Source organism: Heliangelus exortis, chromosome 10, assembly GCF_036169615.1.
Source record: "Heliangelus exortis chromosome 10, bHelExo1.hap1, whole genome shotgun sequence".
In the NCBI taxonomy this organism is placed as follows: domain Eukaryota; kingdom Metazoa; phylum Chordata; class Aves; order Apodiformes; family Trochilidae; genus Heliangelus; species Heliangelus exortis.
Window position 1 is genome coordinate 4,757,062 of NC_092431.1, and position 13,173 is coordinate 4,770,234.

At 44.5% G+C, this 13,173-nt stretch overlaps 1 protein-coding gene across 1 annotated transcript; it reads left to right on the forward strand.

Moving 5' to 3' along the window:
• The first annotated feature begins 2,272 nt into the window (after positions 1-2,272).
• LOC139800630 (T-cell surface glycoprotein CD8 beta chain-like) lies at positions 2,273-4,786 on the forward strand. The gene is given in 3 exon segments (XM_071753931.1): positions 2,273-2,446; positions 2,448-2,715; positions 4,458-4,786. Coding segments are annotated over 3 exon segments (618 nt in total). The 3' UTR covers positions 4,634-4,786.
• Positions 4,787-13,173: the final 8,387 nt, after the last annotated feature.

A 13,173-nucleotide genomic window follows, 5' to 3' on the forward strand; every position in this document is an offset into this window, starting at 1 on the left:
ATCAGAGCAGAACTTCAGACAATGCTTTAGCTTTTGGTAAATACCATAATTTAGGTTTTTTGTGAGACTGAAGTGATCAGGAGGTTGGACTAGATGATCACTGTAGATCCTTTCCAAGTGAAATAGTACATTCTGTTCTGTACTACTCTATTCTGTACTATTCTACTCCACTCTATTCTAAAGCAATATATAATGGCATAGACACCACAGAGTTTGTTTTTACTGCACCCTCTTAGTGCAGATGGACTGTGGGAAGCTGCTGATGGAGAAGTTAAAGTTGCAGCTGTCTGTGTAATGCAAAGGTGATTGACATCCCATCAAATTTATGTCTAAACCTACACAAGAACCCGATGTTTCCCAAGAGCCACAGAAAAAAATTGGTGTCTTGTAACACCATGCTGCCTTCTGCTTATTGCAGACAGGTTACAGGGGTTCTGGCCTGAATATATGCAGGCAGTGTCAGAACAAAGTGGTAGAATTACACTTTACAGGACAAATGGAAATTGTTGAGAGTTTGAAACACCTGCTAAATGTCTCTATGGGGCTGCCAGCTCAAGCTGATCCCTCGAGGATGTTGCAGGGGGACACCAGGAAAAGGAACAGGGAGGTTTCTGGGGGGTGAAGGTTTGGCTGAGGATGAGTTTTCTGCTCTGGCTCCTTCCCAACTCACCCAGCTGGAGCTTGACCACTGGCTCAGAGCTGAGCTGAGTTCTCCAGGATCCCTTCTGATGCCTTCTTATTCATCTTGTAATCTCTCCAGCAGTTCAAGAAAAAGGTTTTCATGGGGGGTGTTGATTTTCCTATATCCAGCAGTCAGACCTCAGGGGACAGTGAAACCACCACACCCCACAGCTGCACACATTTCATCCCCTAAAAAGCCACCCTGGTGTTTGCCAGAGCAAAAGGCAGGGATTGAGAGGCTTGAAGTCTGAAACTTGAAAATTATTGATTTTAGTGATAAGGAGACATTTATATTGTGGCAGAACCAGAGGGTGGGGTGAAAATGCTGCAGCTGCTGCTGTGCAACACCTGAATTTCAGCATTGCAATATTAGGGCTGAAGCCTGCTTGTCTCTGCAGCACCTCTGCAGCCAGGGGGTCACCAGTGCAGGGACAGGGGAAGACTCTGGGCCTGTGTCAGTCACCAGATCCCCCCTCTCTGCCTGTCCCTAAAAGGGACATGGGAGACATCAGGGCCCTGAGCCACAGGGGTGGCTTCAGCTGTTCTTGTGCTCATGCAAACCAGTTCCCACACGACTGAGTCTGCAGGGCTCTACAAGGCTGTTTGCTACCACTACTGTAAAAAGCGTTGGGATTTTGAAGGAATAGGGACATTTTAAGGTAAAAAAAAAAGAGAAAAGGCCAAACCTTTGTTTTGTGGAGCTTTTTGCACAGCTTAAAAACAGGCCTGGGAAACAGTTGGGGGATGCAAGAGAATCCTTATCTTCAGAGGGGTGTTTTTCAAGTGGTTTTGGAGTATCTTCATCTTCGTGGGACTGTTTGCTGAGCAGAAAGGATCACGAGTTACCTGCTATCATTTCCACAAGGACACATCCTCGCTCACACACAGACACTGCTCACATCTGCCTGGGCCAAAGACATCTCAGATAATTTCCACAAAAGCTGCAAACCCAAACAGGGCAACACGATGCCAAACCAAGGCTTTCAACCCCACCACTACCCCTCCCTCCCTCTCTTTTCCCAGGTCTGGAACTTCATAAAAAAATAATGTCATCTGAAAAGTAATATAAATTTGGATCATTTTGAGATGCTTTGCACAGTTTTTGTCTTCTTATGCACCTGAGATGACATTTATTGGTGTTGCATCTGTTAGAATAAAAATCTGGCCAATAAGGGAAGAGCTTCAAAATAAATCTGCTGAAAGAGAGGTGAAGTGTCACCAAAAATGTGAGAGAAAAAGAGGGCAGGAGGGGAGCAAGTGGGGTTGCCCTTCCCAGCCCAGAGGACACCTATTAATCCTCCCTCCATCCCTCTCTCTGCCACTGAGCCCCCTCCCTAGATCACTGCTTACTATGCAAACTCTACCTATAGAAGTAGGCTTGACAAAAAAATAGCTCAGGCACCCAAAAAGCCTCTGGAGGAGCATGGGAGCATCCTGATGGAGCTGCTGTGTCTTGCTTGTGTGATCCCCCTGGTCTGTAACTATCTGATCTTCTTAAGCCCACAAAGGAAATCTGTGCTCAGCATGGAAGAAAATAATGACAAGAAAATAATAGCTCTCTATTCCTGTCTCCTTTTAGTTAGGCTTCTGTATGAATCTATTTTTATCCCAGACTCCAGAGCATATTTTAGCACAAACCAGCAATAGAACAGAAATCCTCTGTGAGCTGAAAAAGGAGTCTGCTGGGGTGTACTGGTACTGCTGGAGCCAGGAGAGACAAAATTGTGAGTTCTTGCTATTTTCCAACCTTTTGAGCAAAGCCACACAGGACACTTGTCCTGTGTGTTGGCACAGACACCAACCAGGACAAGTTTAGAGTCCACAGGGTGAGTCCCAGCACCTCTTACAGGCTGCACATCAGCCACCTCCACACCTCAGACAATGGCACCTACTGCTGCTCCATCTCCCAGTCCTCCCAGCTCCTCCTGGGCACTGGGACACGACTTGTTGTAGGTAAGCATCACCCCCAGGGCTCAAAAATGTGCCACCAGCAGGCTGAAAAGAGGTCCCCTGGGCAAGGGGTGACGTGTGTGGGTTGGCCCTTTGCAATTTTGAGATACAGGGTTGGGGTTCTGGAGTTTTTCTGCAGAGACCTATGAGACTGGGTAAGGCAGAAAACACAGAAAACAGCTAAATTTTAGGTCAGCTGCAAGTGGCAGGATTTTTTCCACCAGCATTTGCTCTGCTGTGGTCATGCCTTGAGCACTGCATTGGTCCTAATGTTTCAGGATTTCTGTGGGAAAGCCCCTCAGGCCCTGGTGTTGCCATGTGCCCTGTGCTCTTCTCATCCCCTGTGGCACTTGGGGTGAGAGGCTGGACATGTTCCCTGCTCAGCTCCCAGCTCCTTCCTTGCCCTGCTTCCTCCTTCCAAGTGGCAAGAGCAGTATCAAGGCCAGAGGACTTCACCCCTGGCACCTCTTTGCTGGGTCTGACTGAGGGTTTTAAGCCTGTCCTTCAAATAAAGGATGGAATTGGGATTTACTTCTCCAAGCTCACACTCCACCACCACTGGGGAGCTCCAAACAGGAATCAGAGCTGTCTGCAGGTGGCACTGGGGGAAATGATGCTTTACAGACCCCAGGCCATCCAGCTGCTCTTTTCAGCCTATTTCCCCTTTGACCACAGAGCAGGAGGTGATGGAGAAAAAATAAAGTGCTGGAAATAGGATTCAGCTCTTTCATTGCAGATTTTTAGGGGGAAAAAATAACTTATTTAACCCAGATGCAGCTACGGCTGCTGGATCTAAAGCAGCCCCAATGCCCTGAGCTTTCTGTTGTTTTATTTTGTACAAATGTGCCCTGCACCTTGAGCTGCCTGAGAAATCAGTTTCGGATTCTCAGCGGCTCAACAAAAAGTTAAGATAAAGGAGAACTGGTTTTGATCAACAGGGCTCATATCTACGTGCAAAGCAAAGCATGAAAAGCAGGCTTGAAAAACAACACCATCAAGGACACTCCAATTAAAACTAAACACCAGCAGGTGCTCAGGGAGGGCTTTGCTGGGTGTTTTCCTTTTTTCCTCTAGTACACAAGATAAAACATTCCTTGTCTTCAAGTCCATTACAATGTAAAGGGAGAAACTGTCTGGAAAAATCCCAGACTCCTGGAATCTCACGTTTTCAGGTAAAATGGAGGTTTCCATAGGAATTTCTATCCTGAAAAGAAACAGGAAAAAAAAATGCATTTTTGAATTACCAAAAATTTTGAATAGGTGGTGTTTGAGCAGTTGGATGTGCAGCTATCTAGAGGAATGACTGGGATATTTTCCAACTTTACAGAGAGATGAATGTTCTCCATTATAATTCAGATACACTGTAATAAATCTCACCTTCATGTTATCAGGAAAAAAAAAATACCCAATTTTGAGCAAAGAATAGAGCAACCTGAATATGGAAAAGTACCAGGGATACCTTAAAACCTCTCCACTGCTACTAAAAATCTCCTGCAGCCCACGATCTCCTGCAATGCTGATGAGATGGTGCCTGGCAGTAAAAGTAGCTGAAAGAAGTTTTCTTTTCCTTTCCTCAGGTTTCTGCCCTTGTTTGCCTGGTACTTTGTTTTATTAACACTTTTACAAACTCTTGGTAACTTCTGTGGCCACAGTAAGGTTCAGGTCAGGCTCCCACCCCCCCTCCCCAGGTGACCCAGAACTTTGTGAGGCATCCCAGATGGGGCTATTTTTAAAGCCAAAATTTCCAGCCCTTCCTGCTTGCTGTTTGACAGCTTCCCTGCAGCCAGTGCCATACTGAACATCCTCTTCTCCTCTTTATCCATCAGCTGATGTTTTGCCTCTGCCTCTGAAGACCACTCTGGCACCAAGCTCCCAAAAACCCATGCTGTGCATCACCAAAAGCAAAGCTGCCAGTAAAAAAGGGACAGAATCAGGGTGGCTCGTGGTGCTCTGTAAAAGCAAAATCCTTGAGGTGCTATTAAGAACCCATAACCATAACTAAGCCCAAATTCTGGATTAGAACTGAATTTCTTCAGAAACGTGAGGCTTTTTTTTTCCCCTTTCATTTTGCCACAGACAAAACAGGGTTTTTTTACCCAAGAGGGTCCTGATGACACCACATCCTCTCCACACAGCAATGCTGCCTCCCAGGTCAAGTGAGAAAGATCCTTTCTGCTCCTCTGCACCATCCTGCACCTTTGGATGGTGGCATCCCAGGGACATCCCTTCATCCCTTTGGAGAAGATGTCCAGGCCTCCTGCTCTGCTCCTTCTGGGGCTCTGCTCCTTCTGCTCACTCTGGGGCTCTGTGAGTTTGGACATGGGGCTGCACATCACCTTCACTGAGAGGGGCAAGCAAAGCCCTTCCACTGAATCCAAGGAACTGGGCTAAATAGTTAAAGGGGAAAAAAAATAAAAAGCAAATTAAAAACTTTGAGTTTGTTCAGTAATTGTGGAGGCAAAGGTGACATCACTTCAGCCAGCGTGGGGCAGCCAGAGGGGTGGCTGCAGCTTCATGGAGCCCAGGAAGGGATCCCAGTCAGAAAAGTGGATCTGGAGGGAAGGGGAAAGGGGAAAAAGGGGGTTTAGCAGTCTGTGGTTTTTGGGAGTCACTTCAGATAAGCTGGGAAGAGGCAACATCCCTGAGAAGGCAGCTGAGAGGCTTTTCTGGAGGGCAGCACCCATCTTTAAAACCTGGGTGGCTGATTGCTGAGCACCCTGCACACCCGATCCCAGCAAGGACCCCAATAAAACCTTCAGATCCCCTGGCCAGCAGGGCCTCCCTCTGCTTCTGACTCAGAACCCCATGGATGTGGCTGTTCCTGAGCTGTTCCCATGAGGATGTCTCTCCCAACAGGCTGCCCTGGGATCCGTGGCCAGAAGGACAAGTTGAGGACCAAGTTTTGTGACAGCAGCAGCATCACACCCCCCAGGGAGGGACAAGGCTGGAGCTGGAGAGTCTGAGTGACAAGGAGGACACTGGTGTACTCTGGGTCCATCAGGACAAGGATGGAACCTTTCACTTCATTGTCTTCATCACTTTCCTGTCCTGGACTGTAGTGAAATGAGGCAACCAGGTGCCACTAATTACCAGGGAGTGGGCATGAGCTTGTGCTAAGCCCACCTGTGCCTGATTAAGGCAGGGCCCCTACTGCACATGAGCAGGATTAGGGGTCAATAAAGCACAGGTGGGCTTAACACAAGCTCATGCCCACTACCTGGTAATTAGTGGCACCTGGTTGCCTCATTTCACTACACTGGACCCCCTCCAAGGAGAAGGAGAGGACATCTACCTCCTGTTCCTCATCACCATCACACTGTGCCAATGTAAGACTCACCCATAAACCCCCACAACTATTCCTCCAGCCCCAAACCACAGCCCTGTCCTTAATAGGAATGGATCTAGCCATCCCCTTTAGGTCAGGATCAATCAGTCAATCCAAGGACTGTTAAAAAAAAAAAAAGAAAATATCAAAGTCCCTGTTTTCTTCATCAGCAGGCTTAGCCTAAGAAGTAAGTATAAATTCCTACACTAGAAGGAGAAAAAAAAAAGATTATAAATATAGAGAACTTACCCTGTCAAACTGCATTGGCTCTACTGTTCTTAAATTGATGCATCAGGGGGCAAGAAAGGGTTTGCAAATTTAACTGCTGAGACTCCTGTGAACAGCTTGAGCTGTAACCAAACAAGCAGCTGAATTTCACAGGCTGGGAGACTGCTCTGGTTAAAGCAGAAATGCAAAATCTCCAAGTAGGCAAAAGCCCTTCGGTGAAATTTCATGTCTGAAATGTCTTTAAATTACCCTGAGCAAGCAGCAAGCAGCAAGCACAGCTGCATTTAAATCAATTTAATGCTTGCAGAAATCAGTTTAACTTTCCTTTGGGGAGTGCTCAGTACCCCCAGAAGTTCCACTCCTGTCATTAAATTGGCTCAGCTCATTTGCCTGGGACACCAAAGAGTTTTGCTGCCAAATTACCCTAACTAACTAAATCCTCCCTGACCCCACCACCTGCAGCTGATGAGAGACAAATTCACCAGCTGACCCACTTTTAAAAAGTATAATTTTTTAGCATCTTCCTGCCTTGAGAGATACTAATGTAGTCTGCAGCAATAGGAAGGAAAACCTGGAAAAGCACCCACGAGCACAGCCAGAAATCATTCTTCCCCAAGGGAAAGAGCTGATGATGCAGCAAAGCACCCAGAGTTGGCCCAAATTCCCTCTGAAGTCACCAGGAGCCAAGAGCCCTCCATCTGCACCAGCATTCCCTGCTGACCTGCAATATTTTTAACCTACAAATGCCCCACAGTGATTTTTTTCCTGCCTTTTAATGCTGATGTGAATTACCAGTGAAAAGCCATTAGCTGCAATTAATTTCTGCCTGAGCCCTCAAGGAAAGGTTTTTTTTGTTTTTTTTTTTTTTTAATTTTTACTTTGTGCTAAAATTAGTATCTGGACATAGTATTTTGCTGAATACATCCCAAAGGAAAAGCAGAGATGCTAAAATGGGGAAGAGCAGGGTTCAGGTTGGTGTAGAAATTAATTGCTGCCAATGGAATTTCAGCAAAATGCCAAAGTTACTGGAGAGAGCAGGAAAAATAACTCCATTTTCCCAGGCTGACCCTGCTGCTGCTTCTCACATGAAAATTTCATTCAAGCTGGTAGGGAATGCCAGCCCTGCCCTGCCACAGGGTTTCATTTCCAAGCTGTGACTCAGTCTCTTTGAACTAAAAATGTTTTCTCTTTTATTTTAAAAACCAGAAGGCAAAGATGCAGATGTAAAAGGTTACTAAGTGACAGGTGTTGATTTTTTTTCCTTAAACCTGAGCAGCACCTTGCCCTCAAGTGACAAAGCAAGCAAGTGCCAAAAAGTGACCTAAAAATTCTTCACCTGATATACAGTGGATAGAAGGGGATGTGTAATGAATTAAAAGCAAGAAAGAGAGATCAGAATCTCTCCTAATTTTGTTTTGTTTAATTTTGTGTAATTCAAATCACTGAGCACTGACACTGCAGCAGGTACTAAATAGGAGGACAGGAGGGGTTTGTGGCAGCCTAAAATCTTTCTGTGTCACATGATGCTCATAACTAACACCACATTTGAGCATTCCCAGTGCATTGCTCCAACTGGAGCCCAGGGGTGACCGAATTTCATCCCTTGATTTGATTTCATCACTGGGCCTTCAGCCTGAGCCCATGGGTTGGCTGCAAGTTATTGCATCCCCATCCCCTCTCTGCACAATTTTGGACCCAAAGCCCCATGGCTTTACACCTCTATTTCACTCCCAGGCACCAAGCAAGAGCAGCAGAGAGGCTGATGCAGCCTCAGGTGACATTCCTGAGAAACAGCAATGCAGATACCTATAGCTTAAGAGTTAAAGCTGTTTTCTAGGTCTGACAGGATCCTTTTTAATGCTTCTCCTCCTGCCTCCCCAACCCACCCATCATCCTGGGTCACCAGGACTATCAGAATAAGAATTGCAATTTGCCAGCTGAAAACAAGAAATCCTTTTGCCAGCAAGGAGCACACATTTTGCTGCTGCCAAGTGACCTCCCTGGGGCTGGTTCCTTCACCTCACCTGCTCTGCAGGGACCAAACTCTGCAGTTCTGGGAGGGGGTGCAGGGAGTGCACCCTATGGCCTGTGGCAAGTGAGTGCCAGCACTGGGCTAGCACTTGGAAAAGCTGGGCTGCAAGCAAGGTTTGGTATTGTCCCACCTTTGCAGCCTCTGTTGTTGCAAATCAAGCATCTTTAAGATGGGATAAATTCAAATTCTTTGTTATATGTACATGGGTTTCACAGGTTTTAAGTTGAACTTTAACATGATCACTCAGAAAGAAACGATGAGCTGGCAATGTCTCCCTCACCCTACATTAACAGAAAATGGATCCCTACAATTTTATTTTATTTTTTTTTTTAAGAAAAAAAGATTAGAAACGGGTGCTGGAATAATAACACTGAGGAAAAGAGGCACAGAGGAACTTCTGCCCTTCGGCTGCAATCTTTCTCTGCGTATTATGTCAGAATACAACCACTCCTACAGACCTGCTTTTTCTTCTACCTGTCTGGAGAAGGGAACAGCTTGTCCTTACAATGGATATTTATTATACCCAGAGCTCTTCTGATCTTCCCCTGGCTTTCCAAGGGCTGAGTGATAACAAAGAGCTCTTTTTGCAGCCTTGATCAGGACAAGGCTTTGCATTCTTCACTTATCTCCATGCCTCTTGCCAGCCCTGTGCAAAGATTTTCTGTCCCTAAGGGGAAAACCAGGCTGCAGAGCCCTTCCATTTTGCAGGGATGGTGCAGCTGGGTTACAAGTGCCTCAGGAAACCATCTCATCCAGGACACCCTTCCTTGGGCAGCACTAGGGTGACACAGTGCTAGTTTGGGCAATTGTAGCATATTTTAGGTTTTATTTAGAGAGGAAATTCCTGCTGCTCTGAGCTGTTCCCACTTACTGAAATGAAGCTCCTTGGAAGTTAATAGTGCAATTCCCTCAATTAAAGAGTGCCTCAGGAGCTGGCCTGGGATTCTTGCTGGCAGCTGAAGGATTCATTTTCCACCACAAATTAAACTTCAGTGAAAATTGGTGCCAAATCCCCAACTCATTAAATCAGCATAAAACTATCAGTTGCTGGAGACCAGTCATTTTTATCATTTTAGGAATACACTGGTAGCCTAGAAAGCTTCCTTTAAACTCCTCTGCAGGAAACTGTTTTGCAACAAGAAAAAGTCTTTATTAATTAATAACAGCTTCCAAAAAAGCCCTGAGCTCCTCCTCATTTCTGAGTGTGGAAAAAAGCCTGATTAGAAGAGAGGAGTGTGCAGAAGATGGAGGCAAAGCTTTGAAAAGCTTTTTTTTCTTTTTTATATTAGTGTAACAATTAACAGTGCATCTTAAGAAAGTTCTGTCTGACTCTAGTTGAAATGCTGCAGGTCCTTCACCAGCTTGAAGAGGATTTAGGGACACTTTGCAGCCTGCTTTTGGAGGTCCCTGCCTGCACACCAAGGCTCAATGAGCTAAATCAGCAGATATTCATTAATTACCTTCTTGTTCCTTTCACATCCAAGCAAACCAAAACCTTTTTTCCCCCTAGACCTGCAGAAGAGAAGCCCAACATGAAACCCAGCCTGCTAAACCACCACATATAAAGAACTGCACCTCCTGGACCATCTTCTGGGATCTGCCAAGATAAACCCATCCCCTGCATTCTCTGTAATGCTCCTACTCGTGCACTCTACCCTGGCAAGGTTTGAGAAGACAAGATGGAGCAGAGATACCCAGGCAGCAAGCAGGCACTAATTCTGTGAACTTCAGCCTAAAGCACAGCTCTTTCCAAAATTTGAATCTTTCAAATTAATTCCCTAGGCCAAACGCCACCTCTGTTCCCTGTGGTGGAGTCTGAGGTTCAAGCAAAAAAAAAAAAAAAAACCAGGTTGGTCCCCTGGCATGGATCAGTGATAAGCTGATGAGAAATAAGGATATTAGCCAGATCTTTGCTCAAGGGTGTGTAATAATTCTTTCTAAAATGCAGCCAAAATTTGAATTTGCTGCAAAATGACTTAGAAATAAAAGCCCTCACTCAACACACCCTCTTTTATGGTGCACGTGTATCTTTTAGGAGATTTTATTGTTAAATATTGTTAAATCTAACACAAGGCTACACTGAGAAGGTAAATATGGCTACAAGGGCCTTGCTTTTTAAGTCTGTACAGTTCTGGGGGCTATAAAGTTCACCATTTCCCTCTTGCTATCCCTATTCTCCTTTTAGCCTAAATTCCAGCAGGAGTTTTGCCTGAGCAAGGAAGGTGGGGTTTTCTTGCTTTCTGGAAGAAATGTTTGAGTGGCTAAGAAACAAAGGCAAGAAAGAACAAAACTCTCTGTCACTTGCTTTGGTTAAGCAGGACTTTTAACATAATTAACCTGAGGGATGCTGATCGAGTCTGTATTTGATGTAAATGTATCCTTACCTCATTTGCAATGGAGAACTGAGGAACAAATAAAACAATGTTTCTGGTCAGATTCAATAACATTTAGGTTTTTTCTCCAGTTCCTAGTCTCAGGAAAGTGAAAATCCTTCCTGAAGATAAAAAATGAGGGTCTGAGGAGGTCTTGGGTAAGGGAAAAGGTCATGATTTACAGAGCAGCCTGAGTTTTGGGGTGCCAGAATTCAGCTTCCAGCTTCTCACAGCCTAAAATCATCTCTCCAAGGATTTTCCCCAGAGACTTTCCAGATGGGAACTGTCACACTCCCCCATTCCAAGGGGGAGCTATGAGATAAAGACTCAGGAGGATCTCTGGTATTTTTGCCAAGGGGCTGATAAAAAACCTGGGAGAAAAAAAAAAAGAGAATGGGAGAAACACTTTGCTGTTCTCCTCCTCTGCAAAGAGGCTGGGAAAGAGAAATTCCCTGAGAAACAAAGTTCTTCCAAATTTAAGTTTTTTGTAATACTTAATAAAATTGCTGCATTTTTACAACATGAAGCAGATCTACACACCAAGCTCTTTCTAGGCAGAGTAGGACTAACCTTAGAACTATTTTAATAAGTTATGTTTACCTAAACCAGACCAACCTCACCCCACAGCCAGTCCTAACCATGCAAAAGAAAAGCTCAGACCTGTTCTGTCTCTCCTGTGAGCACTGATTTTATGATCAGTTCCTCCTGCAGGCTCTTGTTGGCTTACTTTGAGCTAGAAGTTTTCACTTAAAAGGCCTTAATTCATAAAGCATTTCAACAGAACAGTTTACACAAGGTAACAACACCACTGCCACATTGTACCACCCTCTACAGCTTTTTTCCTCATTGGTTTCAACTGTTTTATTCTGATTTATCAATCATTTTCACATTATACTGGAGTTTTTGGTCCACATTTTGCCACATTCCTGCAACCCAGGCTGCCAAGCACCATCCCCCCAGCCTAAATACTCTTCTAAAGGCTTAGGTTGTCTCCAGACTTGTACAGAGACCTTCCCCTGCTTTTAAATTATTTTGTAAGAGAGAAGGGGGAGTGATCTGACTGCCTGTATCTGTTGTTTTTTCCCCACTTACTATGCATGGGAAACATTTCCTTGCAAATGCATTTTCTCTGAGCACAGAAGTTGAATGTGGCATCTGACACACACACCAAAACTAAATGCAGAGTGTTAAACATTAAACAGAAAACGTAGCAGAAGCCTTTTTCTGTATTTTAACTCCCTGTAAGCTATGCTGGTCTTTCAAAGGAAACGATTATTTCATGATCCACAGGTTAAATATTCATTGCTGGTGCTATTGCCAGAAGCACCTCCAGAGGTCAGTCCTGCAGTGGAAAATAGGATATGGGTATTTGCAATCAAAAGGCATTTAAATTAACCCTTCACTACAGAAACCACATGAAACCAAACGTAGGATAAACAGAGCAAAATAATACCATAAGCACCATAAAATACACATATTTGAGCATTACTAAGTGCTGACATTACTAACAGCAATGCTCCCCTGGTCCTGCAGAGACAGATGCAGCTGAAGCCCTCCTGACACCACAGATGAATGTAGTGAAGATTTGGCACAGGATGTTTTGTTTTGTAGCTGTTTGGGGTTTTTTTAAGTAGTATTATTTGCACAGGAAATCAACATCTAGAAAAAAAAAAATTACACCAGTGACAGTTGTGGTTACCTTCCCAAATACAGCACAAAATCCACTGGGTTTTGACCTCTAATTCAGAAGCACAGCTGCACATCAGTGATTTCTTTAAGCAGTGCCAAACTCAGGAGGCTTTGGGATGTCTCCTGCCTCTGGAGATACACAGTCCCTGCTCAATGTATAGATACACAGTCCCTGCTTAATGTATAGATACACTGACCCTGCTGACTGTGTAATCTGCACACTGCATGTCCCAGTTCTACTCCTTTCCGGGCACGATCCTTAAGACCCAAGGTGCACCAGGAATGCCAAACCCAGATCAATGCTGAGCATCACTCCCCTGCCTGTGTGTGGGAACCACCTGAAGGTTCAAGCTCTGGTTTCACAGCCAGGTGGCCTTCACAGACACCAAACCTGCAATCTCATCTTTGAGGATCACCAGAGCCTTCATGCATGAATTCATGGATCTAGCAATCTCCCAGAAGTTTCAGCACTCCAAAGGAAAGACTTTCATTGCAATATTCCTGCCTACATAACACATTCCCTCTTTAGAAGGTTTGCTTCATGTAAAAAAAAAACCCACTTAGCTGACATTCCCAGTGCTCCTGCCTGCCAATTTCTGGACACCACCACCACAGCTGTAAGCTATAAGCTTTGTACTGGGTATACTTGATTGAAAATTTGGGGTTTTTTTAATTGAAAAATACGTGACTGTCCACTTGTAATAATTTACATATGAAGTTATATGTGTTCATTTAACCTATGTAACTTTGTTTATAAAATGGAAGTATTAACTGCAAAGTTATGTGCCAAAAACATTGTGTGACTGTGACAAATTGTAATAACTTACATATAATGTTTGCTCATTTAACCTAAGTAGAAACTTTTTAGTGTATTTACTTATAAAGGCAAGATAGAA